Source organism: Prionailurus viverrinus, chromosome A1, assembly GCF_022837055.1.
Source record: "Prionailurus viverrinus isolate Anna chromosome A1, UM_Priviv_1.0, whole genome shotgun sequence".
NCBI lineage: Eukaryota > Metazoa > Chordata > Mammalia > Carnivora > Felidae > Prionailurus > Prionailurus viverrinus.
In genome coordinates, this window is record NC_062561.1 from 20038653 (window position 1) to 20063088 (window position 24436).

General features: G+C 35.0%; 1 protein-coding gene across 6 annotated transcripts in view; it reads left to right on the forward strand.

Annotated features, from left to right (window-relative positions):
* Window positions 1-24436, forward strand: part of INTS6 (integrator complex subunit 6) — a 105102-nt gene that overhangs the window by 16101 nt on the left and 64565 nt on the right. For 4 of the 6 annotated variants that reach the window (XM_047850426.1, XM_047850418.1, XM_047850409.1 and 1 more), the window contains one exon: window positions 6426-6515. In XM_047850426.1, coding sequence (XP_047706382.1) covers window positions 6426-6515 — 90 coding nt within the window. Of the gene's footprint in view, window positions 1-3824; window positions 3830-6425; window positions 6516-16553; window positions 16680-24436 lie in introns of those variants that run through there. The other 2 variants (XM_047850445.1, XM_047850455.1) reach the window with 2 other exon arrangements.

Consider the following 24436-nt stretch of genomic DNA (forward strand, 5'->3'; position numbering starts at 1 on the left):
AAATTTTTAGTAGCTGTCCTACTGAGTACTTGTCCAGTGGCATATGCATGAGAACCATTACTAATGCAGTACTTCTCACGGCGATTCTTTCCTCCTTTTAACATAGTTGCTGTTGTTGCTATTACTTAACTTGAAAAGGAAGTTTTAGGTTGAAAAAGCACAGTCTGTTTCTGGAAGTTTCTGATTTTCTTGTTAGGGAATATGCTTTTAGCCTATATGCGTAAGACATTATACATCTTAACATCTCTTTGGTTGATTTCTTTTGACTGTACCTTTCTGGGCATATGGCAAAATAACTAGACAATAGTAGGTATAAGTAGCTGAAAATGCCATCACAGGAGAGCTGGTGGGCTGACATTTGGTGCACATTTTCTCTTCAGTAGCCCCTTTAATCCATGGGAAAGTAGCTTTGCCATGGCTGTCCTTATGAGGTTGTTCCAAGGACTGATAACATGGAGCATCATGGTGCACGGGGAGAAAATGAGTCCTTTGGTACCATAGCAGAGATAGCCAATGAAAGTTTTACTGAATACTCAGGGGTGCCTTGCTTTTGCTTTGGAAGATAATAGTTAAGACTTATTTAAGGGTACAGTAAAATTCCTGTATCTCTTCCAGCCCCCCTCCCCCCACTACATTTTAAATTTATTGGGTAAAATTAAAAATTCTGATTCTGAGAACCGGGTTAGTTTGTATTTGAGGGAAATTTAGCCTTTTATATTTTCAAAAAAATTTTTTTGGAAAATGTTTTAAAATTTTCAAAAACTTTTTTTTTGCAAAAATGAAATGGGTTCTAGTGGGTAAGATTACTTTATTATTATTTTTTTCATTTATTTATTTCTGAGGGACAGAGTGAGACAGAGTGTGAGTGGAGGAGGGGCAGAGAGAGGAGACACAGAATCTGAAGTAGGCTCCGGGCTCTGAGCAAGCATTCAGCACAGAGCCCGATGCGGGGCTTGAACCCACCAACCGTGAGCTCATGACCCGAGCCGAAGTTGGACACGTTGACTGAGCCACCCAGGTGCTCCAAGATTACTTAATTTAATTCTTTAAATTTTCTTATTGAGATTTTATGCCTTAATTTCATTGTTTTGGCTAACCCCATGGTAATATTAAATTATTGCAAGAACTTAACATTTGCGTTTTATGTTGTCTTTAGCGGAATTTTTACCTGAGGTTTTTGACCAGTAGTAAAATCGGTTGTTTTTTTTTTTTAAATAAATTTTCTAAATGAGAAGATTTCCATTAGTAAATAGGTAGAATATTATACCTTGCACTCTATCCTTTAGGGACATATTTAGATTTCTTTGCACCAAGAAGTACAGCTCTGAGAGAACCATCTGATTTTAATTCTGCTAATGGCAAAAGTAAACTTTTAGTCCCTCTACTGGTTGCCTTTGATGTAGCAGAACCTAATATTACTATTTTTTTGGAGATCTTGTAACTAAGATAAAAGCTATTTATAACTTTATGACCAAGGTGAATTTTGTGGTCTATTCTAATATGGACTGTCCCCAAATTGAGTGACTTCATAAACATACAAGGAATAAAAATGTAAAGATTTGGGAATTACTGAACTGCATTGGCTTGGCAACAGATAGTTAATGACATTAGAAGTCACAACTTTTGACCTTTGAAATGTTAAATTATTTTATGTAACACATGAAAATTGTCTCATGATACTGGTAGACAACCAGAAATGTGCTTTAATTTACTGGGTAAAAATGTGTGAGAAAGATGCCAGTTATTTTCTGTGCTTCTGCCAAGCATAAATGCACTTGCACAGGCGGGGGAGGAGCAGTGTAAACTGTATAGAAAAAAACTGTCTTGGAGCAACATCATCTGATCATTTGTTGCAGGTGATTTAGAAATTTATGCTTAAATAAATTTATTCTAACATTTATATTTCTATATAGAGGTAGGGATAATTTGTTCCTGAAGAAATAAAAACTGCCCTCTTGTATATATGTGCAGTAAGTCATTATTATTCTAATTTTTATCATGACTAATCCTATTGTCTTTTTTAGTGTGATTCTTGAAGGGATCTTAGCCATGTTAGGGTTAAATAATTAAATAATTATTTTATTAAATTATTTTATTAAATAACTTATTTTATTAAATAATTAAATAATTAGCCATGTTAGGGTTAAATAATTAAATGGGTGAAATGAGGATGGTCATATTTTTCTTTACTTTTTTCTACCTTTGATCTTTATCTCAATTTTCCAAAATTTAAAGTCATTAAAGATCTTAATATTGTTTTACCTTGGGTTTGTACCTATGCTCTCTGAAAGTTGGTTGATGTTCGTTTTCAAAAGTAAACATTCCATTTTGTTTACATTGTATTTTGTTGCAGTGTGTTTTTGTTGGGGAGAGGTATGTTGATTTATATATAGAAAATTTAGGGCTACCAGGGTGGCTCAGTCGGTTGAGTGTCTGACTCTTGGTTTTGGCTCAGGTCATGATCCCAGGGTTGTGGGATCAGGCTCTGTGCTAAGTGTGGAGACTACTTGTGATTCTCTCTTTTCTCTCTTAATTACCCTCTGCTCCTATCCCCGGCTCATGGTCTCTTGGTGTCTCTCTCTCTCTAAAAAAAAAAAATTTTTTTTTTTTGTGGGTGAGAAATCACAAAACAACAGGAAACCAAGTAAAGGAATAGTTCCACTGTAGTTAATTTTGCTGTAGATAGAATATATTAAATAAAACCAAACTGATTGTAACGCTATTCATTATTCTGTGAACATGGCACAGTCTAGGTTCGTGTAGAACTGTATGCAAGAGGATTTAGTTGCTACCAACAGGACTTTTAGATGCTGTGGAAAGACCATGATATTTAGAACTGGAATAAGGTTCTGGCTTTGCTAGTTACCAGCTGGGTAACTTTGGATTATATTATTTAATCTTGTGAATATTTTACTGTACCATGTTTTTAGGGTTAAATGAGATCATGTGACTTTTATTGTTATTATCAAGTACCTGATTATTAGTAATTTCAGGTATAGTCGCTATGGAGAGTACTATGTATATGACTCCAGTAAAGTTTCAACTAAAAGTTGGTTATCAAGGAAAGAGTCACTTATATTTTGATGTTTTAATTTAGCTTACATTTTAACTCAAAGGCTTTGCTGAATTATAATACATTTTAACTTGATTTTTAGATATGATGGTCCTTAAGGTATGTACTGGTTTTTGGATGCATATCACCATTCATAAAGTTCAATACGTCATAGATCATTGTTCTTTAATTACAAATGTAACCGACTGGCCTCTGAAGGATAATTCTCAGTGTGCTTATACAGGAATAAAAATTGATGTCAGACTTTCATTCAGAAAATATAGAAGACAATTTGAGTTAGGTGTAGAGGTGCTACAGAAGCACTGTTCCAATTATTTGGTCCACGTAGTTGTAGGTTAAGGGTAGAAGCAAGATAAAATAATTCTGAAGCTATCAGGATATCTTGGCCTTCTTTATCTCCCTTTGCCAATTTTTGATCTATCGTGGTATTTGTAGAGACCAGGAGAAGAGAGTTCTATGTACATAGGTACATTTATTATTGGTGAGATTGGATTATCAGGCACCTGACACGATGCTTGTCGTATGGCAGCCACTCAGTAAACATTTGAGTGACAAACATGAGTAAATGGAGAGTGGATGGCTAGACTGACACAGGACAGAGGCAGTGTACCCTTGTATCCTAGCAAATTCACGAGTTGTTATGTGTTAAGCTAGGGAAGCACTCATTTATATTGAGATATAGGTAAAGTATCTGTATCTTCTTTCAAAGCTTGCTGAAGTTTGAAAAATTCTCAATGGTTCCATGAACTTGGGCAGGTTTGTATTAAACCTCAGTCAGTGAATCAATGAGTATTTTAAGTGCCCAGTGCTTAAATATTTTGTGCTCAGTGCTGAGGAAGAAATAATGACATGCTCCTTGACTTCAGTTTACTCAGAATCACGAAGCAATGATGAACAATACAAGACGGTGTATTTTTAAAGAAAACTATGGTAAATACACATAACAATTTACCATCTTAACCGTTTTTAAGTGTGGAATTTAGTAGTGTTAAGTATATTCACATTGTTGTGCAAGGTGTTGTATATTTAAATTAAAAATAATTTGAGAAGGAGAGAGGTTAAATGCAGGGAAGTAGTATTCAAAATGTACTCCATGGGGACGCCCGGGTGGCTCAGTTGGTTAAGCATTTGACTCTTGATCTCAGCTCAGGCCTTAATCTCAGGGTTGTGAGTTCAAACCCTGTGTTAGTCTCCACATTGGGCATGGAGTGTACTTAAAAAAAAGAGACAAAATGTACTCCATGACACCACTCCAAATCCAGTTTTATTTGAAGAAACATTCTATGTATCTATATTTTTATTAAGTTTGAAAACTGCCACTATTAGAATTTGGAGAGGGAGAACGATAAATTATTTAAGGGCAGGCTAATCAGGGAAGGCTTCATGGAAGAAGAGGACTTAAACTGGGCCTTAAAGAAAAATTCGGAATTGAGTGGGTTGTGGGCAGGGAAAAGGGAAGACATTCTACGAGAGGGAACCAGGTGAAGTTCAGCAGTGACAATGAACATGGCCTGTTTATAGATCTATCAGAAGACTTACATTATTAGAATTTATTACTTATGTTGGGGGTGAATGGTGTGACAGGTAGTATAGTGTAATGTTTCTCCAAATGTATTCCACTTACCATGAATGTTGTGGAGAAGGAAGGGAAGGTAAATTCATGTTTGTTTGTTTTTTTAATCCCCTGCAAGTCTTCTGTAACATTTGGATGCTTCTATGCACTCGAAATCCTCTAAAAGTTATAGCCAACATATTTTAATTTGACCAGAGGTTGCTTTCCCCATTTGGAATCATTATTTCCTGGACACCTGTTTGAAAAATGTATATACCACCTGCAAGTTGTATGACTTGATCAAGAAATTTAAACTGCCAAATCTCCCCTTCCCACTTTATGAAGATCAGTTAAAATCACAGTGTATGTGAAGTGTTTGTAAACACATTTAACAAATAGAGTATGTGCTGTAATATGCTAGTGACTGAGAGCTATATAAGCGTAAGGGAAGTTTATTGAACTATAGAATATTACATGCATATAACCCTTCTACATCCTTGCTATTCCAAATATGGTTTGTGGACATTAGCATCTCCTACATTGCAGTCTTGTTAGAAATGTGGAACCTTAGGGGTGCCTGGTGCCGGTTAAGCGTCTGACTTCGGCTTCGAAGTGTTGGTTCGAGTGTTGGAGCCCTGTGTTGGGCTCTGTGCTGACAGAACAGATTCTGCTTCAGATTCTTGTCTCTCTCTGCCCCTCCCCTGCTCACGCTCTGTCTCTCAAATATAAACAAACATTAGAAAACAAAATGTGAAACCTACTGAACCAGACCTACTGAATTAGAACATGCATTTTATCAAGATCAAAGTGATTCATATACACATTAAAATTTGTCATATGCTGTTCTGCATCATATCCAGCACAACTTCATTCCATCCTTTCTTGAATGTGTTAATGGCAGAGAATTTGATAATTTTCAAACACAAGGTTTACTGTCTTGAAATTCTAGCCTTTGGTCATAATTTTGTCTTAAATGTGCCTTAATATCTTAAATGAGAGCCATTTATTTGTAAAAGATAAGTTTATGTATATCTGATTCCCTCATAGAATGTGTCCCTTAAAATTGATCATCATACTGAGTAACTTGGCCAGAGATTTGAGTGGAAGTTACCGAAGTTCTTTCACTTTATATATGGAGCATTTGAGAGTTTTGTGTCACTTGTCTTCCATTGCCTCTGTCACTGTTGTTTTTGTACCTTCTCTTGCCGAGCAATTTAAGTAACCATCCTTCTTAATTTTTCATATTGGGCTATCATTAAATTTCACTAACCTTAGAGTAGCCCTTGTGTTCCCATGGAACCAGATTTTAGAGCTCTTCCATGCATATATCCAGTCACTTGGTTAGATGTTTTGCTTACAGGCATAAATTACATTGCATTGTTATCTTCATGTACTATGTTGCCTTTCTCTTTAACAAGTTTTTCAGAAAAATACTCTTTTAATTTTGAATATCTAAATAAGATTATAAGAATTGAGCTATAGAGTTCCTTTTAAAAAATTAAGTACTTTTAGTTATTTAAGTATAAATGCTCACTGTAAAAAATTAAAATGATAGAAAAATGTAGAAAGAAGTGAAAAGTCTAACTTTTCCTCTACCTAATCCCATTTCTTTAAGGTTAACTTCTGTTTAGTGCATGTTTCTTTCTGAACCTTTTTTTAATGTACAAAAGGTATATACAGTATATAAAACTTAATAACAAGAAAAGTGGATTTATACAGTGTTCTAAGAATTGGCTTTTTACTCAGAAAAGTTAAGCTGATGTCTAGACCTTAATGTAATTAATGTGTTTTTGACTTTAGGGACGAAACCCTTTTTTTTTGGAGCCAGCAATAATTATTACAATTACTGATGGGAGCAAGCTGACTACTACCAGTGGAGTCCAGGATGAGGTAAGTTATATTCCTATCAGCATAGATTATGCAATTGCAGTTGAAAAATTATTATTTGTATATGTACTGTAGGGTACTGAACACCTTAAATAGGTTTGATTATTTGATGTGGTCTAGAGTCACTTGTCTCCTAGGACTTACCTACCTTCTCTGTTCATAGCAGTGATCTCCAGATTTTCTTGAATAGGAATTTCTGTGAAAAACTTTGAGCCTCCCTCCATTCTCCAACTCCACGTGTATTTTTGAGTTTATGTGAGGGTGACAGTGTCAGTTCATACAGTAAATTTAGTGAAAATGAAATCTTATTTTCAGGTTGAAAAAAAATAGGCACAGCACGCTAATAATTTCTTCCATATCTCAGTGGATTGTCATGTGCACTCTACTGTGGAGACTTCTAGACTAGACTAGAGCAAAGCCAAGAGGAGTTTAAGACTAGGAAAACTGAAGGTTTTTAGACACTTTTATTCAAGTCATGACTTAAAGCTAGCCTCACCTATTCTCTGCTAGCATTCTTTATGCAGAATTGGTTGCGTGTGGTATGATAGAGTGGCTACAATAGACTTATTTTAACTTTAAGCTGTTTTTACTGTAGTATTTGATATAGTTGACCCTTGAACTGTGTGGGGGTTCGGATTGTCGACTCCCTTGTGGTTAAAAATTCGTGTATAGCTTTTGACTGCCCCAAAACTTAACTATTCATAGTCTGCTGTTCATGGGAAGCTTTACCAATAGCATAAACAGTCGATTAATCCATATTTTATATGTTATATGCATTATATACTGTATTCTTAATAATAAAGTAAGCTAGAGAAAAGAAATGTTATTAGGAAAATCATAAGGAAGACAAAATACATTTATAGTGCTGTACTGTGTTTATTGAGAAAAATCTGTATACAAGTGGATGTTTGCAGTTCAAATTTGTGTTCAAGGAGCAACTGTATTTGTTTTTCAGAATATATTGATATAGATGGGAGGTGTTTTAGACTACCTTTTTTTTTTTACTGTTTGCATTTGCTTTAGAATCTTAATTCTTGTATTTACAAAGGGTTTAATTAAGTAGGAAGAGTATAGTTTTTAAGTTTAGTAATTTTTAGAAATACTTTCATTCGTGTGATGTTGTGGAATGTCACTTGGACACGGAGTCAGGATGCGTGCGTTCTGGTCTTTGTTCGGTTACTTTCTAGCAGTGAACTTTGTACCAGTTACCTAACTTCTCCAATATGCTTTCCTTGTCCATGAAATAAGTTGGCAGTTCTTGCCTTACATCATAGTTTTGTTGGAAGACTGAAATGAAATAATATAGGTCAAAGTGCTTGCTGGGCTGTAAAGCAATGAGTGTAGTATTGTTCTATCATGAAACAATGGAACCAGTAGAGTTGTCTTTGCCTGATCTTGAGTTGTGTGGAAGAGAACCAGAATTGTTTTGTTTGAGCAGTTAATGTTAAAGGGAATTTAGGATATAATTCATAGAGATAGAACTGAAAATTTTAGGCAGATTAAAATTCATATGAAATAATTTATAGTCTATACATAATTAGTAGCATTGGAATGCTACATAGCTGAACCTAGTGGGTTTTTGGACTTTATTGAACTAGGTTGACATGCATAGCCAATTATGTCCTGCCACTATCAGGACCCAGATGGATATTAATTATATATATGAACAAGGAGTAGAAATGTTGCTTAACTTTAAATTTGAAACTTTGAAGTTGATTTTTCCCACTTTACTCTCCTTTTGAAAAATTTGAGAGGAAGATTTAGGTATCAATAATCAAATCGGAGGTATTATTAGAACCCATAGTAATTTCTTCAACTTTATTTTATATCAATTAAGTCTTCTGGTGGTTTGTTTGTTTCCTTCCTTAATGATTTTGATTTATAGTTATGATGGCTGACAAAATATTTCTATTTTTTGTAAAATATTCCTACATGTAAGATTATTCATTCAGGATGCTCTGTCTTGCTGCCTTTGTAGAAATGTCCTTTGGGGTACAATATATTTTGTTCCTATATAACTGGATTCATCATGTTTATAATATTTGTTTTGTAGGACCTCCTTTAACTTTTAAACATATTTTGAAGTATAAATGGATATTAGAATTGCTCATCTTTCTTCCCAGGTTTTTGGGAGGGATATTGGAGAAATGGGACTGTGTGCTTAAAGTAATCTAAAACTACCTGGCAAGTAAGATTGGGAAGATTTTCTTGTGGGCAAGCATCTTCCATTTTAGTTCTCTTGTAGCTTCTATGATAGTTAGCCTAGTACTGTGAACAGAGTTTATATTAAAAAATATTGATTATAGATACTATGGTATGAGTTTGGTAGTCCTCAAGATGAAAATTACTATTATTTATCAGAGGCAGAAGATTCATTTGTTTTAAGGCAAAGGTTTATTTTGCTAATGTAGTTGGAACATAGGTCTGTGAGTTGTTTTGGTTTTCAAAGTTAGGAATGTTTTTGATCCTTTGAACATTTGGTTCTTAATGTCTCAACAAGACTCCTCTTGTGGGGCAGAGAGAATGTACCCCAGATGTGCATATCGTTGAAACGTAATTTTTGCTAAAATATTGGGAAATGTTGGTCTGTTCTAGCCCAAGTAATTAAATTATGTGTTTCATTTTAAGGAGTCTTTCAATTAATAAAAAGTATAAAGATGCTTTTTGTTTGCTTGTGTGTGTGTGTGTGTGTGTGTGTGTGTGTGTGTGTGTCTGTCTGTCTGTGAGCGCGCATGCACGTGTGCACATGCATGCTACATGTGATCTATGTTGTCATAATTTCTACTAGACAATGAGAAACAGAATTTTGTCTTTTGTCTCTTCCTCTTCAGATCTCTGAACCTTTGCTTTTGGCAAAACTTGATTCTTTTTTAGATTTATTGAATGAGTGAATATATCAGTGATTTCTACGCTTGTGTATATATAATTTTTGATTGTCTGTGGCTGCTATTAATGTGACCTGTTACTATTTATGGAGTTGTGCATCCCACCTGACTGATATCCTCTGCTCAAAAGAGTTATACTATCTCACATGGGGTATTATATTTGATCTGTTGATGTTATTTTTCAGGAATACGTGTTTCTGCTGCTTTGAAATCATCCTTATGGCGTATAAGACGACTTAGAGCTCGTGTAGTCTTTTTATTTTACAAATGAGGATATTGAGATCCAGGGAGACAAAGTGATTTGCTCAAGGTTATAACATTTTTTATTGCCAAAATCTGGATTAGAATTGATGTATAAATTCCAAAGACATCCCAGCCCCTCCAGACCAGTGCTTTTTTTCTGTTATATCTCCTGCGTCTATATTTGATTTTTTTGTTTTGTCCTAAAATTTATCTTCTGTTTACCTGATTTCCTGTTTGTCTACTTCACCTTTCTATACAATTGTGATGTAGACATTATGTTCTTGTTCACTCAGTGCTCATTGAATGACTCTTATGACCAGGGCATTCATTTCTAGGCAATGAGGATACAAAAGATGAACAGGGTAGATCTTTGGTTCTTAAGTTTACAGTCTTATGGGGGGAGATTACTCATTAAATAGTTTTATTAAATAGAGATATATACTAAGTGGGAGCACTAAAGAGGGAGGGGAGTGTTAATATGACCTGTTTTGTGTATGTGTTAAACCCTGTGTACTGTGAATTTTTATCATCATTTAAATTTTCATTGAATTCAAGGGTCTTGTGGATGATTTAGTATTAGTATCTGAAATTATTATAAAGAAGCCTGGTATAAAGTTGTTTTGAGCCTAGAAAATAGTTAATAGAAAAACTTGGTGTCATATTGTCTCTTGACCTGGCTAAGTTTGTTGAGGACAGAATGACCCAATTTCTTATAACTTATTTGTCAAAATCATATAGGGATACCATTTCCTCTGTGATAGTTCATCACTTAGCAGTGTGTTAGGAGTTAGGAGACTAATGGTTTTGTATTGCAGACAAAAATCTTGAGCTGTATGTGATCGTTTTACCTTATTTCATGACTTTAATTGTCTTTTGGCTTCATTTAATGAAAGTCCAGGTTATTGTCTGATGTGTCATGAGTGTGTTTCTAGTGTAGTACTTCTGAATAACTCTCTAGACTTAGTGACTGTTGTGTTGGACGAGTATGTGTGTATTTTTTGCCTCTTTTTTTTTTCTTTTTAAGTGTAGCTATTTGATAAAATCGGTTCACAATATTTTCACTTTTGAGGAGTGAGTTAGATAGGATTTTGAATTCTGATACTCAAGAAAACTGTATTGCTTAGCCTCGTAGTAGTATTCTTTGATGTTGATAAGTGTACGTACTAATGGCCACAGTACCATTCATTATGTTTAGTACTGATGTATCAGGTGTTTTGGTAGAATCACAAAATCAGAATTATTGAAAAAATTTCGTTCTGTTTTTAATTTCCTGCAAAGATCCTCCCTAGCACTGTTTTGCAATGGAAAACTATTCTTACTATGATTCCAGGAACACATGGCTAACTATATTGCTCAATAAAGTAGTCAGAAGAAATCCTGCCAGTACCTTCTTGGCGATGAATGACATTCCAGGGTAGTGTAGTAGTTATTTTTCTCTTCCTTGAAAGTGCTAATAGTAGTATTATCTTTCAAATATTGAGATTTCTATATGCCGAAGAATGTTTCTGCATCTCTTTATCAATGTTGTGATTGCCCTGGAGGCTAACGTTTTAGAGAAGATACTTGCAGTAAAAAATAAAATGTTGGCTTTTGACATTAAAAGTTTTGCCTTCTTGGGGCTACTGGGTGGCCCAGTTGGTTAAGCGTCCAACTTCGGCTCAGGTTGTGATCTCACAGTTCGTGAGTTTGAGCCCCGCATTGGGCTCTGTGCTGACAGCTCATCAGAGCCTGGAGCCTGCTTCGGATTCTGTGTCTCCCTCTCTCTCTGCCCCTCCCCCGCTCATGCTCTGTCTCTCTCTCTTTCTCTCTCTCTCTCTCTCTCTCTCTTTCAAAAATAAACATTAAAAAAAAAAGTTTTGCCTTCTTATGACTTTCCCAGCTATTTATTTATTTATTTATTTATTTATTTTTTATTTATGTGTCTCCCTCTCTCTCTGCCCCTCCCCCGCTCATGCTCTGTCTCTCTCTCTCTGTCTCTCTCTCTCTCTTTCAAAAATAAATAAACATTAAAAAAAAAAAGTTTTGCCTTCTTATGACTTTCCCAGCTTTTTATTTATTTATTTATTTATTTGTTTGTTTGTTTGTTTTTGGGACAGAGAGAGACAGAGCATGAACGGGGGAGGGGCAGAGAGAGAGGGAGACACAGGCTCCAGGCTCCGAGCCATCAGCCCAGAACCTGACGCGGGGCTCGAACTCACGGACCGTGAGATCGTGACCTGGCTGAAGTCGGACGCTCAACCGACTGCGCCACCCAGGCGCCCCACCAGCTTTTTAAGACAAACTAGGACAACTACTTTTATAACTTCTTGGCAAATGTTCAGAAAGGGCTTCTGTAGAAAGAGAATGTCTGAGTAATCTCAGCTCTGTGTTGAAGTGGCTACAGATTAGGTAGGGTCTTATCTTTCAACTTGTCAGTTCTCAAAAGCTGATGCAGAAGTCCCCTCAGCCTTTGAGAGGTGGATTAGTGTTAGTGATTTTTCTGGATCATTCTTTGTAATGTAAATGGTTTTACCTTTTATAAGGATAATCTTTAGGATCTATAATTATGGTTTATTTAACTCTTTGTGATCTGTACTGATCAAGACAATCCAGAATTTTTTGAGTTTTTTCTTGTACCTGAAGTAATTCTGAAATCTCATCTCTCCTGCCATAAATGTTTTTATTTTAGTAAAGTCCCTAAGAATGTGTTAAAAACTATTTAAAAAATTTTTTTAATGTTTATTTATTTTTGAGAGAGAGAGAGTGTGAGTGGGGTAGATGCAAAGAGAGAGGGAGACACAGAATCTGAAGCAGGCTCCAGGCACTGAGCTGTCAACACAGAGCCTAATGCGGGGCTCAAACTCACGAACCGTGAGATCATGACCTGAGCTGAAGTTGGATGCTTAACAGACTGAGCCACCCAGGTGCCCCGTGTCAAAACTATTTTAATTATATCAGTCAAGACTTTTAATACATATTTAAAAGAGTTGTTTTTTTCCCCAGTACACTTAGAATTTTGGAGCAACTTTTTCGTTCTTTTTTCTTTTTAAAAAAACCTCTAAGAAATCTTGAGGAATGTCATTGTAGTATCATAGAATGTACCCAAAGGATCTGTGTGTAAATGCATTTTTTTGAGTTTTCATTCATCCCTTAGCAGTGATGCCTCTTACTGATTTCTAGGGACTCAGTAATTTGTGTCTTAGTAGTTTGTGATTTAAATGTTCTAAACATATGTATAACATTACTGTATATGTTAGTCTCTATCAATTCAACTTTCTAAGGACATTTAATAAGAATTTGTTGGATACAGATCATTTGTATTTTCTTTTTATACCCATATTTTTGGCCCTATTCTCTCAACTCCTGGATTTATTATTCCTAGTGTGCTATAGAAATGTATATACATCTGTAATTGAAAACTGAAAATATGTAAATGGTAATATGTATATGTGTATATAATATATAAAAATATTATATATACATTTATATACATATATAAACAAAATATATGTATATTGAAAATATGTAAATTATAATACAAATTTATAATAGAAGTTGATGAAATGTTTCAATTCGATAACCTATAGTGAATTTCAGCAACACATTTACAGTACTCTTATTGAATATATCTTTTTTCAAGGGCACGTGGAAAGAAAAACCTTTTAAGGATGGATTGCCCCTAGCCAAACATTTCAATAGAATAATTTTTTTTAAATACTGGCTTATCACTCTTTAATGAAGCTGTATGGCTACAATAAGTAATCTATTATCTAGAATTCTGTGTAAGATATATCAAAATAATTTTTATTCAGCAGGTGAGGCAGTTTCACCCTGCATTTTATTAGCCTGTCAGAACCAATAAGCAATCAGAGATGCCATACATGTAAGGAAAAATTTACTTAGAGATGTTTCTATTACCCTTCTGATTGCAGCTCTTCCATATATAGACTACTATAATGTTTAGAACGTTAGTTTTCAAATGGCTGCATCAAAATCACCTAGGGTATTTTATAAAATATTTATGGCTCAGCTCTAATTCTGAAAATTTTAGTTTAGTTGATCGTGACAGGAACCTGGGAATCTGTATTTTTGAAAATGTCCCAGTTGATTCTGATACACATATTTGAAAACCATAGTTTTAGGATACAATATAATTACAAATATGTATTTTAAACTATAAAAAACACATTTGAAAGTGAACAACTTTAACAAAACACCTTCACCATTTTTGACCTACAATGCTAGCAAAATATTTTAAGGTAATAATTAATTGTTGACCTTTGGAATTGTTAAACTTGGGAATGGGCTTCCTGGGAATATGGACTAGGTCTTCTGTGAATATTTTTTACTGTGTTTGATATGATTTAGAATCGATTATTGGATAGCCCTGAAATACTAACATGTGTGCTGACCACAGTCAGTCTATAATTACTGCATTTGTGGTATGCCGAGTTTGAAGAGGGCTTTTAGACCCCGAATATGAGATGAGGTAGGAAAGGAGAGGATAAGAAAAAAGGAGTAATTAATTCATATTATCTGTCATGTGCTTGCTATCACTGGCTTAAGGAGTTTTTATTCAAAGGACTGCATAGTATTCTGTTATCCTTATTGTGCTTTAATTCCTGGTTTGGATATTCATAGCTAGCATTATTAATATATATATATGTAAATATATATTTATTTTAATATGGATGGATATATATATATCCATCCATACACACAAACACACACACACACACACACACACACACACACTTGACTCAGATGAGGGCAATTTATAAAGAATTGGTGATAGTTACACTTAATTTTTGCTTTCTAGAGAGTTCCTGCTAAAATACCCTTCTCTAATGAATTGTTCTGATTTTCAATTCTTAAAGTATATTTTAGATTAGTTCATCAGTAATTGTGTGTGTGTGTGTGTGTGGGTGTGGGTGTGGTATAGTAACTTTGCTTGTGTACAAGAATAGTGGCACACCATACATTTATATTTAGTACTACTATTTTCTAGGTATTGGGGACACAGAGATGAAATTAAGCAAGGCTCTTGCCTCCAGAAGACATATTTGAAGATAGGCAAGGAAATAAGCATTTGTAACACACTGAGATAAATCTCATGGCAGAAATAAAAGCTTTTGAGAGATCATAAACAGGGGAACTAGGTTATGAGAGATGAGTAAGGAATTGAGCCATGATATTTCAAGAGGAGGGAATAGGGTGTGAAAGTATGAAGGCATGAAAACAGTATATGGAGAGACTTGAAATTATATGAGTGGAGTATAGAAAGCATAGGCAAGAGAACTGGTTCCTTGAAATGTAGGTAGAGGCCAGAAGAACCCCCTAAGGAGACTAGACATCATTCTGTTAACATTTGTAGAGGAAGTATTGGAGGTGTTGAGCAGCAGTGGAGTCTGATGATCAGATTTGCATTTTAGTAAGCTTACTCTGCCTGCAGGGGTGAAAGAAGATAGGTTGAAGGATGGTAAACTGGGAAGAATTAACAAACGACATGAAATAATCCAGGAGAAACATGGGGTGTGCTAAAACTAAGCCAGTGCTGGATAGAAGGGCAGAAATGTGAGAGATTTGATGGGTATGCTAACTAGGCAGGTCTTCAGAGATGGTAAAGTAGGAGAAAAAAAATCAGCCTTTGAAAGAGATTCTGAACCAGGGTCCATGCTTGGGCTTTAGAGGGTTCTGTGAATTGCCTGAAAACATACTAGACATTGTCCATTTGTGCAATTATCCACATTTTTCTGGGGGACAGAGGTCTGTAGCTTTAACCATATTCTCAAACAAGTAAAAAAAAAAAAATACAGACTGCCTAGTTGTATTTCAGAGTTTCCAACTTGAGATCTGTGTGGATGTTGTTAGTGTTAACTGAAATGGGGATATTGGATATATAGTAGAAAGGAATATAAAATAATTGTTTGGTAAAATATCTTAAGGGTACCAATATTTTAAAGGAGTTACAAGCCAACTTTTAAAACAATAGTTCAAAGACTTTTTCTTGCCTTTTAACATTATGTCCTAAGAAAAGTATTTTGTATTTAAAAACAAAGAAATAAGCAGAATTTATCTCTAAATTTTGATAGAGTTTGTATTTTGAAGCAGATTAAATAAGTAAATCTTAAGTCGTTTTATTACTTATTTATCAGGTCCTTAAGTTTTTAAATTTAAGTCATAGTGATATGAACATTTAAAATTGCTTATTTCAAGTAAGTGTGAACATTGAACTTGAGAATGCTGGGAGAACAGCATTGTGTGTGTGAGGACACCTTGTACTAGTGTGAAGTCCACTGAAGAGGATGCAAACCCAGTTTCTTTTCTGTTTATCATTATGTGATTTAAGAATAGTTGTAGATTGGCTTTAACTGCACTGGTAGTTTTCTGCCAATTAAACTCCGTGAAAGTGAGCCTGTTAGATGTATTTTATGCCTCTCTAAGTCAGATTACAGTTTGAGAGCATGAAAAAGTTGAGTATTGGTCTCAATACTGGTGAGGCACAATCCCATAAGCCATAGGCTGTTAGTTGTTTATAAATACCTTCATTATACTTATTTAGCTGTGTTCCATAAATAGTTATTTTATATAAACCTCCATTTTCAATTGTTCTTTTCAGACGTAATAAAATAGATATAAAATTTTTTAGATTTGTGTATTAGGAATAAACTATGCAGTGACTGGAACTATGGTCTTTACATCAAGGCAAGGCTGCATTTTGATCTAGACAAGGCTGTTTGGTTTATTTTTCCCCACGCTCTGTCTTTTCAGGTTGAATTACTGATTTTTCCCCCTTTGTTTTGTTTGTTGTGGTTTTGATGTTTTTTTTCCTTTCAGCTAAAGGAGCAGCCCAGTGGTTTTCAAGAAGTGCCAAAGTGCACTGACTGTCTCATGATGACTGGTGCCTCAGGGAGGGTCATGATTCCTGGATACAGGATCGACCTGATCCTGGATGTCACTTCAAGCAGTCAGATCGTGGGGAAAAGCCTTGTCTAATGGCTAGCCTTCCTCAAAAGTCTGATGCTAGTCATCTCGGAAGGCCTCAGAAAAAGCCTTAAAGGTGAGCAGAGTAGAGTGTAGTTCTCTCTGGGGGCTGTGACTATTGGTTGGAGAATATGATTCAACATAGAATGACAACCCTAACTTGACAAATCCAGGTTCAACTGGTAAATTAACTTTAGTTTATACATGTGTTGGTGATGATGATCAGACCCCAACTTTTGAGTTGTTAGAAACGAATAACCTCTTAACCTTAAGATCTGTAAGGGGAGGAGTTTGAGATTTCCTGGGCCCTTCAGAACCTTAGGTTAGTATCTGTTGTCTTCAATGTAAGTAGCCTACTATCATAGCTAAGGAACATTTTGGTTATAAAATCAGATAAGTACAGATGGATTAAAAAAATTAGCTAGTGAGGTAATCTCTGAGTTTATATATTTATCATGTGTTAATTTGTATATCATGTATTGATCATGTGTATCAGGCAGTTGGGCTTCAGGATTCTGATGGACAAATTTGCATTTGATTTGTCTGTTATAATTAAGAAAAATTAACTACCTTTGAAGTAGTTTATGTAGTTCGTATTCTATTGCATTCAACTTGAAGAATATTAGGACTGTTGCATTATGTGAATAACATTTTTAGACTCAATAAAAAGATCTTTTAGAGATGCATTGAGCATTTTGTTTTGGAAAAAGTTTCGTTCTAGACTTCTTTCTCTGTGCTTTGAAGCACTTACAAAACCCAGTTGTCATATAATAACTTCTTGGTTGCCAGATTTTCAAGTAAACTCTAAAAATTTGTCCTAAGACTCAATAGGGTTTTTATCTATTTATTTATTTTGTTGTTGTTGTTGAGTTGCCTGTATTAGTAAAAATGAAAAAATAATATGGGCATGCACTACCCCCAATGTTTGTACATTTTTATGTTTAGATATTATAAACGTATAAATTATACACATATATATACACACACCTTATATTAATATTAGAAAATATCTACAAAAATAGAAATTTTTAAAGATGAGATGAAAAAACTTATACAAAGGAAATTCTGATATTTTCTTCCCTCACATCATAATGTATACCAGGAGTTTGCAAACTTAAAGGGCCAGGTAGTAAACATTGTAGGCTTTTCAGCCCATATGATCTGTTAAAACTACTCAGTTCTGTTGCTGTAGGGCAGAAACAGCCATAGACAATGTGTTAAACCAGTGAGTGTGGCTGTAGTCAATAAAATTTTATTTGCCCAAACAAACATGGGCTGAATTTGGCTGGTGAGCCATAGTTTGCTGACCTCTGGAGTCTGTCTTGTTTTGTAGACCACTGAATTGCGTTATACTACTTTCAGGTCCTTTTCACCATGAGTTTTAGAGTGTAGTTGATCTTGCTTAATGAGGTGAGCAAAAAATACTAGTGGTCAGAATGTATTGTTTAGTTGAACAAATACTTCTTGAAACCAGTGATATTCAGACAAAAGGTTGGGTGCTAGGAGTATGAGTTTGGTGACAGAGAGGTCAACAGGTCATGGTGTAAGAAGTGAAATGATTACAGCACAAGCTGCTGAGAAAGTGAGGGTGGCGCTGGGAAATGATGTCTGAGGTTGGACTTTGAAAGATTAATTCAAGTTTGTGAAGCAGATGAGTGTAAAAGCATAAAAGGAAGTAGATGAGCATAAGGCATAAAGAGAGGAAGAGAACCTTATACACCTCAGCACTGATAGTTGACAGAATGTTCAGGAAAGAAGCAGCAGGAAATGAGCGTGGACAGATGGCATGGCCCATTGTGTATGTCCTGCCAAGGAATGTAGACTGTCTTAGAGGTTGATGGTAATAACCATTGAAGAGATTTTGGTATAGGGGAAAGTGATCAGATTTGGATTTTAGAAAGATAGTAGCAGTAGTGTAGAATAAACAAGTTGTAGGTAATGTTGGCACCTTTTTTTTTTTTTTAAACCTCCTTATAAAAGACAAAATTGTCTGTGGGTCGTTTTATGCCAGAAATAAAATAAAGGAACTTGGAATAATATTGAGCAATAAAAAGAAATGGAGTACTGACATGCTATATAACATGGACAAACTTCCAAAACATTATGCTAGATGCAAAAGACCACAGATTGTATGATTCCATTTTTATGGATCGTCTATAAAGTAGATGAGTGGTTGCCTGGGGTGGGCTGGGGACTGACTGCAAATGGGGATGAAGGATCTTTCTGAGGTCTGGAAATGTTCTAAAACTGGATAGTAGTGATGGCACACTATGCAAATTTACTAAAAGTAATTGGACACTTTTAAAATGGGTGAATTTTATGGTGGGTAATTATTTTTCAATAAAGTTGTTAAAATATTAGACCTCACCATTGAAATTTGTTGGAGTAAAACTTTGTGAAAGAATTATTTTCATATCATTGATTGCCAAGTAATAAGTGCTCTTTTCCTCTGAACAGATACTGTTCTTAAATTTACTAGATTAAAAAAAAGAAAAATTTTTTTAACTTAAAGGATATGCATTGTAAGTAACTATGTGGAAACTACCAACTAAATGATTCAGATTATTAACTAAATTTTATAGAATTCCCTTTGACTAATAATTTCTTAATTTTCCTTTCCTTATTGAATATCATATGAGGAGAACTGTCTTAAATGCTTGTATTGGATAGTAACATAAAAAGCTAGAAATAGGGGGCGCCTGGGTGGCTCAGTCGGTTAAGCGTCCGACTTCAGCTCAGGTCATGATCTCACTGCTTGTGGGTTTGAGCCTCGCATCGGGCTCTGTCCTGACAGCTTGGAGCCTGGAGCCTGGAGCCTGCTTCGGATTCTGTGTTTTCCTTTCTCTCTGCCCCTCCTCCCACATGCGCTCTGACTCTCTCTCTCAAAAATAAACAAACATTAAAAAATAAATAAAAAGCAAAAATAGCCTAAGGGAAATGTACTTGATTTTTTTTTTCGAGGAAATAATTGCTAAAGGAAGAACCTGAAGTATGGTGATTTTAATTTGTCAGTTGTTTTTCATAATTTTAATAGTCATTGAAAACGAATGAAAAGAATGCAAAGCAATTGGAAAATGGTTAATTAAAATAATTTATTGAGGGCTTACTATGTGCTAGGCATTGTTTCTTAGAAACAGATTCTTACTATGTTACCTTCTTTTATTCCTGGCCGCCAAAATAATTTATATTGAATGTAATCATTAAGAAAATAATGTGTAAGACTTAATTTTGTTACTTTTCATTGTTTCAAGGTAATTTCACATCTCAATTCCCAATTCTGTGACAGTGAGGAAAATGAATGTTAGTAGAGCTGATTCTCAACTGAGAGGCATAGCTAGGACTAGTCTGTTGGGTTTTTTCTTTTTACTTCAGGTTTATTGCTCCTTACACTCTAGTGTGGGATTTAAAAAGAAAACAAAAAGCAGTACAGTACTGTATAAGGATAGACGTCTAAATCAATGGATAAATTGAGAGTTCAGAAATAAAACCCATACATTTGTGGTCAATTGATTTTCAACAGGGAAGCCAAGAGTTTAATGGGGAAAGAAGAATCTTTTCAACAAGTGGTACTGGACAACTAGATAGATATCCTTATGCAAGAGAGTGAAGTTGGACCCCTGCCTGACACCATATACAAAAATGAAATCAAAATACGTGGGCATTGTAAATGTGACAGCTGAAACTCTTAGAAGAAAACATATAGGCTAACTCCTCATGACTTTGGATTAGGCAGCAGTTTTTTAGATATGACAGTAGAAGCACATTCAAAGAAAAAGGTAGAAAAGTTTAACTTCATCAAAATTAAAAACATTTGTGCTTCAAAGGATATTATCAAGAAAAGACCGTATAACAGGAGAAAATATTTGCAAATCATGTATCTTCATAAGGGCCTAGTATCCAGCATATAAAAAGAACTGCTATAACACAAAAATAAAGACAGCCCAATTGAGAAATAGGCAATGGATTTGAAATGATATTTCTCTAAAGACATACAAATTGCCAATAAGTGCATGAAAACGATGTTTAGCATGATGAGTCATTGGGGAAATGCAAATCAAAACCATAATGGAATACCACTTTATGCCAATTATGGTTATAATAAAAAAATGTATAGTAACAAATATTGGTAAGAATGTAGAGAAGCTAGAACCCTCATACATTACTGGTGAGAATGTAAAATGATGCAGCCGCTACCTATGGAAAATTAGTTGGCAGTTCCTCAAGAAGTTGAACCTAGAGTTACCTATTACCCCCAAACTCCATTTCTTGGTATGTACCCAAGAGAAATGAAAGTAAGTCCACATAAAATGTCTCAGTATCATTTATAATAGCTAAAAAGTAGAAACAATCCAGTGTTCATTAACTGATGAACAGATGAACAAAGTGTGGTATATACATACAATGGAATGCTGTTTAGCCTTAAAAGGGAATGAAATTCTGACATACTACAACATGGCCGAACCTTGAAAACATGCTAAGTAAAAGAAGCCAGATACAAAAGCCTAGTTACTACATGATTCCATTCCTATGAAATCCTCAGACTAGGCAATTCCATTGAAACAGAAATATATAAGGGTTGCTGGGGTTGAGGGTAAGAGTTGGTGCTAATGCGCATGGGGTTTCTCTTTTGGGTGATGGATGTGTTCTGAAATTATGTAGTGGTGATGGTTGTATAATTCTGCCTCCCTGGGTCAGCCATTCTAAAAACATGAAACAAAACAAAGGGAAAAACTTGTGTCTTTACCCTCATGTACCCTATTTCCCTTTCTAATGATTTTCTTAAATCTTGTTTCCTTTTGTAGCAAATTTAGGAATTATTTCTGATATCCCCTTGACTTTGCTACCTTCTTTTTTATTCTTTAATCTGTTACATTCTGACTTCTTCCATTCTTAGTAAGGTCAATAATGCTTTCTCATTTTCCAAATTCATTCATAGGTTTTTGAGTTTTCTCTTCCATGAAGTTTTGCCTGCATTATTGAACACTCTTTCTTAAAAGTGGCTTCTGGGTTTATATTTTCCTGGCTTTTATTTGGCTTTTGGTTCCATTTAATCATTGATCTTGCTTTATGCCTATCTGTCCCCTTGTTACTTAGATTTTTTTTTTTTTTTTTTTGCCTTTACATTTGACCTGTTCATTTCAGGCAATTTCATTTATTCCCACAGCTTCATCCATCAGTATATACAGATTTCCATCTCTAAACAGATTACCAAGATGTGTTTTTCTAGCCATTATCTTTTAACTTTCTTACTTTTAATTTTTGAGATGGTGTCAGTTTATAGACATAACCCACATAAACAAAAGTTCTTTAGGGTCCTCATTAATTTTTAAGCATGCAAATGGTGTTACAGTATAAACTGTTAGAGCACTGCTGCTCTCAGGGAGGGTGTGTATTTTATTGAGATATAATTGAGATAAACATTAGTTTTGGATATACAACATAATGATTTGATATTTTGTATATATTATGAAATGATCACTCCAATAAGTCTAGTTAACATTAATTACTACACAGAAAAATTTTTTTCTTGTGTTGAGAGCTTTCAAGATCTACTCTCTTAGCAACTATCAAATATGCAATACAGTATTAACAGTAGTTACCATGCTGTATATGACAGCTCTCTGACTTCTTTATTTTATAATTGGAAGTTTGTACCTATTGTCCCCTTTCTCCCATGTTGCTGCCCCCAGCCACCTTTATCTTTCTCACTGAGTTTTGATGCTAAGCACTTGGGCATTCTCCCTTTTCCTTTTGTTTCCTACCTTGGGATATCTGTACTCCCTTTACCAGGTATAAAAGGCCCTTTATGATTTGATCCCAACTTTCCCCATGCTTTATTTGGTTTACATTGCATCTGAGTGCTTCACCAACACCAAAATGTTGTTCGTTGAGTCCATCACACTTTATTTACCGGTGCCTGTTCCATGATTCTGGGGTGCTTCCTATCTCTTCCTACCTCTCTCTTCCCAAAATGTACTCAGTATTTGTTGAGACACTGGGCAAATGCTACCTTCTATAAAGCTTTTAGGCATTTAGTCACATTTTTTTCTCTGTACTTCTGTTCCTGAATTCTTATCACTCTTACCCCAGTTTATATTCATTCTGTTACTTGTAAGCTTCTATTGCCACTAGATTTTGTGGTGGCCTATCACACGTCTTTCAGTTTGGAAACTCCTATCTTTTAACTTATTTCTTTGATATATATTTTTCCCATCTGTGTCTCTCTTCTGACTTCTGAATTTATCCATTACTGTTATCCTCATTATTCTTATTTATCTTTTCTGTCCTTCCATCTTTGTTCTTTCTTGGAGTTTTCCTTAACTGGATTGGTAAAGGGCTTGGCTTGTGCTAAAGTTTGTATATTGTTTTATTGAGATGAAATTTGCATAATTCAGTGGCATTTAGTAAACCTTTCCTCGTTAATAAAACTCTCATACTGGGAAGAAATCTAAAGATGCTGTAACAGAGTGCATTGGTTCTTTAATCCTAAGCAGCAAATCCTGGGATAGTAGATTTCTTGCATATACCTTTTTCTCAACCAGATAATTTCAGTTTTGGTATCTTTGGCTGTTCAACTGTTCATGGAAATAATCAGAAAAATAATTGAGGGTTATAACTGTTGAAGGGTAAAACCTTAGGGAGAAAAAGGAAGCTGAAGGACTAAGTTTTGAGTCTTAGAACTATTCCTACATTTACTGGGAAGGAGGAAACTGAAATGAAACTTAAGGGCCTAATCCTAGTTATGTGGGTTTGTTGTTGTTGTTACTATTTGTTCTGAGGAAGAACTAAGGCTGTGTTATATTTGCGGAACGAAATTTAAGAAATACTCAGATTCACCAAAATGTTAACATTTTATTTGAAGCTTTTTTTCATCCATATTATCTGAGCAAATCTGAGTAATTGGCATTAGAGTGGGACTTGATCCTGGAGGTGCCAGCTTTCTATTTATTAAATCGCAAAGGCATTTATCATTAATTTGGTTTAGAACGTGTGCTTCTCTGCCTTTAATACACATTTTGTGCCTCTCTGCATGTTCTGCAACAAAGCAGACAAACTGACAGGCATCTAGTTGAACCTTCAAGAATTCTGGAAATCTTCTGGCAAGCTTATTTTTTAGGGTATTGGTTCAGCTCCTGTAATTGGACAAAAGTAACAGTGGCTTTAAAAAGATGGAAAACTTTTCTCTCACATCAAAGACAGAAGTGGTTAGTGGTGTGGGAGGTAGGGTGGTTTTGCTCCAAACTGTGTCTAAGTCCTAGGTTCCTTCTCCTTTTTTGTTTTGTCTTTGCTTTTATATGTAGAGTTGGTAACTGGTTTAACAATGTACTCTACCTAGTTCAGTGCTACAAATGAATTTCACCCTGTGGGAAGGAGTAAAGAATACGGAGGGCAGGCAGCCACCTAATGTGAACGTGACGTAAAACTTGTATGTAGCAGCTCCAAGCAAAGTCCATCAACCAGAACTTGACCATACTTAGGCAGAACAAAGCATGTAATCTCTGCTTGGGTGGCTATGTATCTAGCTAAAATTTGGGGGTTTTGATTAGAAGGAAGAGAGATTAGATCTTAAGAAGCAGTTAGCAGTTTCTGAAATAAGATGTATGTTAAAGAAATTAATTTTATTTTAAAAGCTTTGGAAACTACTTTCTAGTATGACAGTTTGTTCTAGGTTTATCTTGTGCATTTTTGCTCCAGACCTGGAATCCTACATTAAAGATGTAACCTAATTCTCTCTTGTTTGAAGCTTTAGTTTCCTCAGCTTTTAAGATGGGGACAATAATAACTATGTCTCATGGTTGTTGTAATAATTAAATGAGATAATAAGAGCTTAAG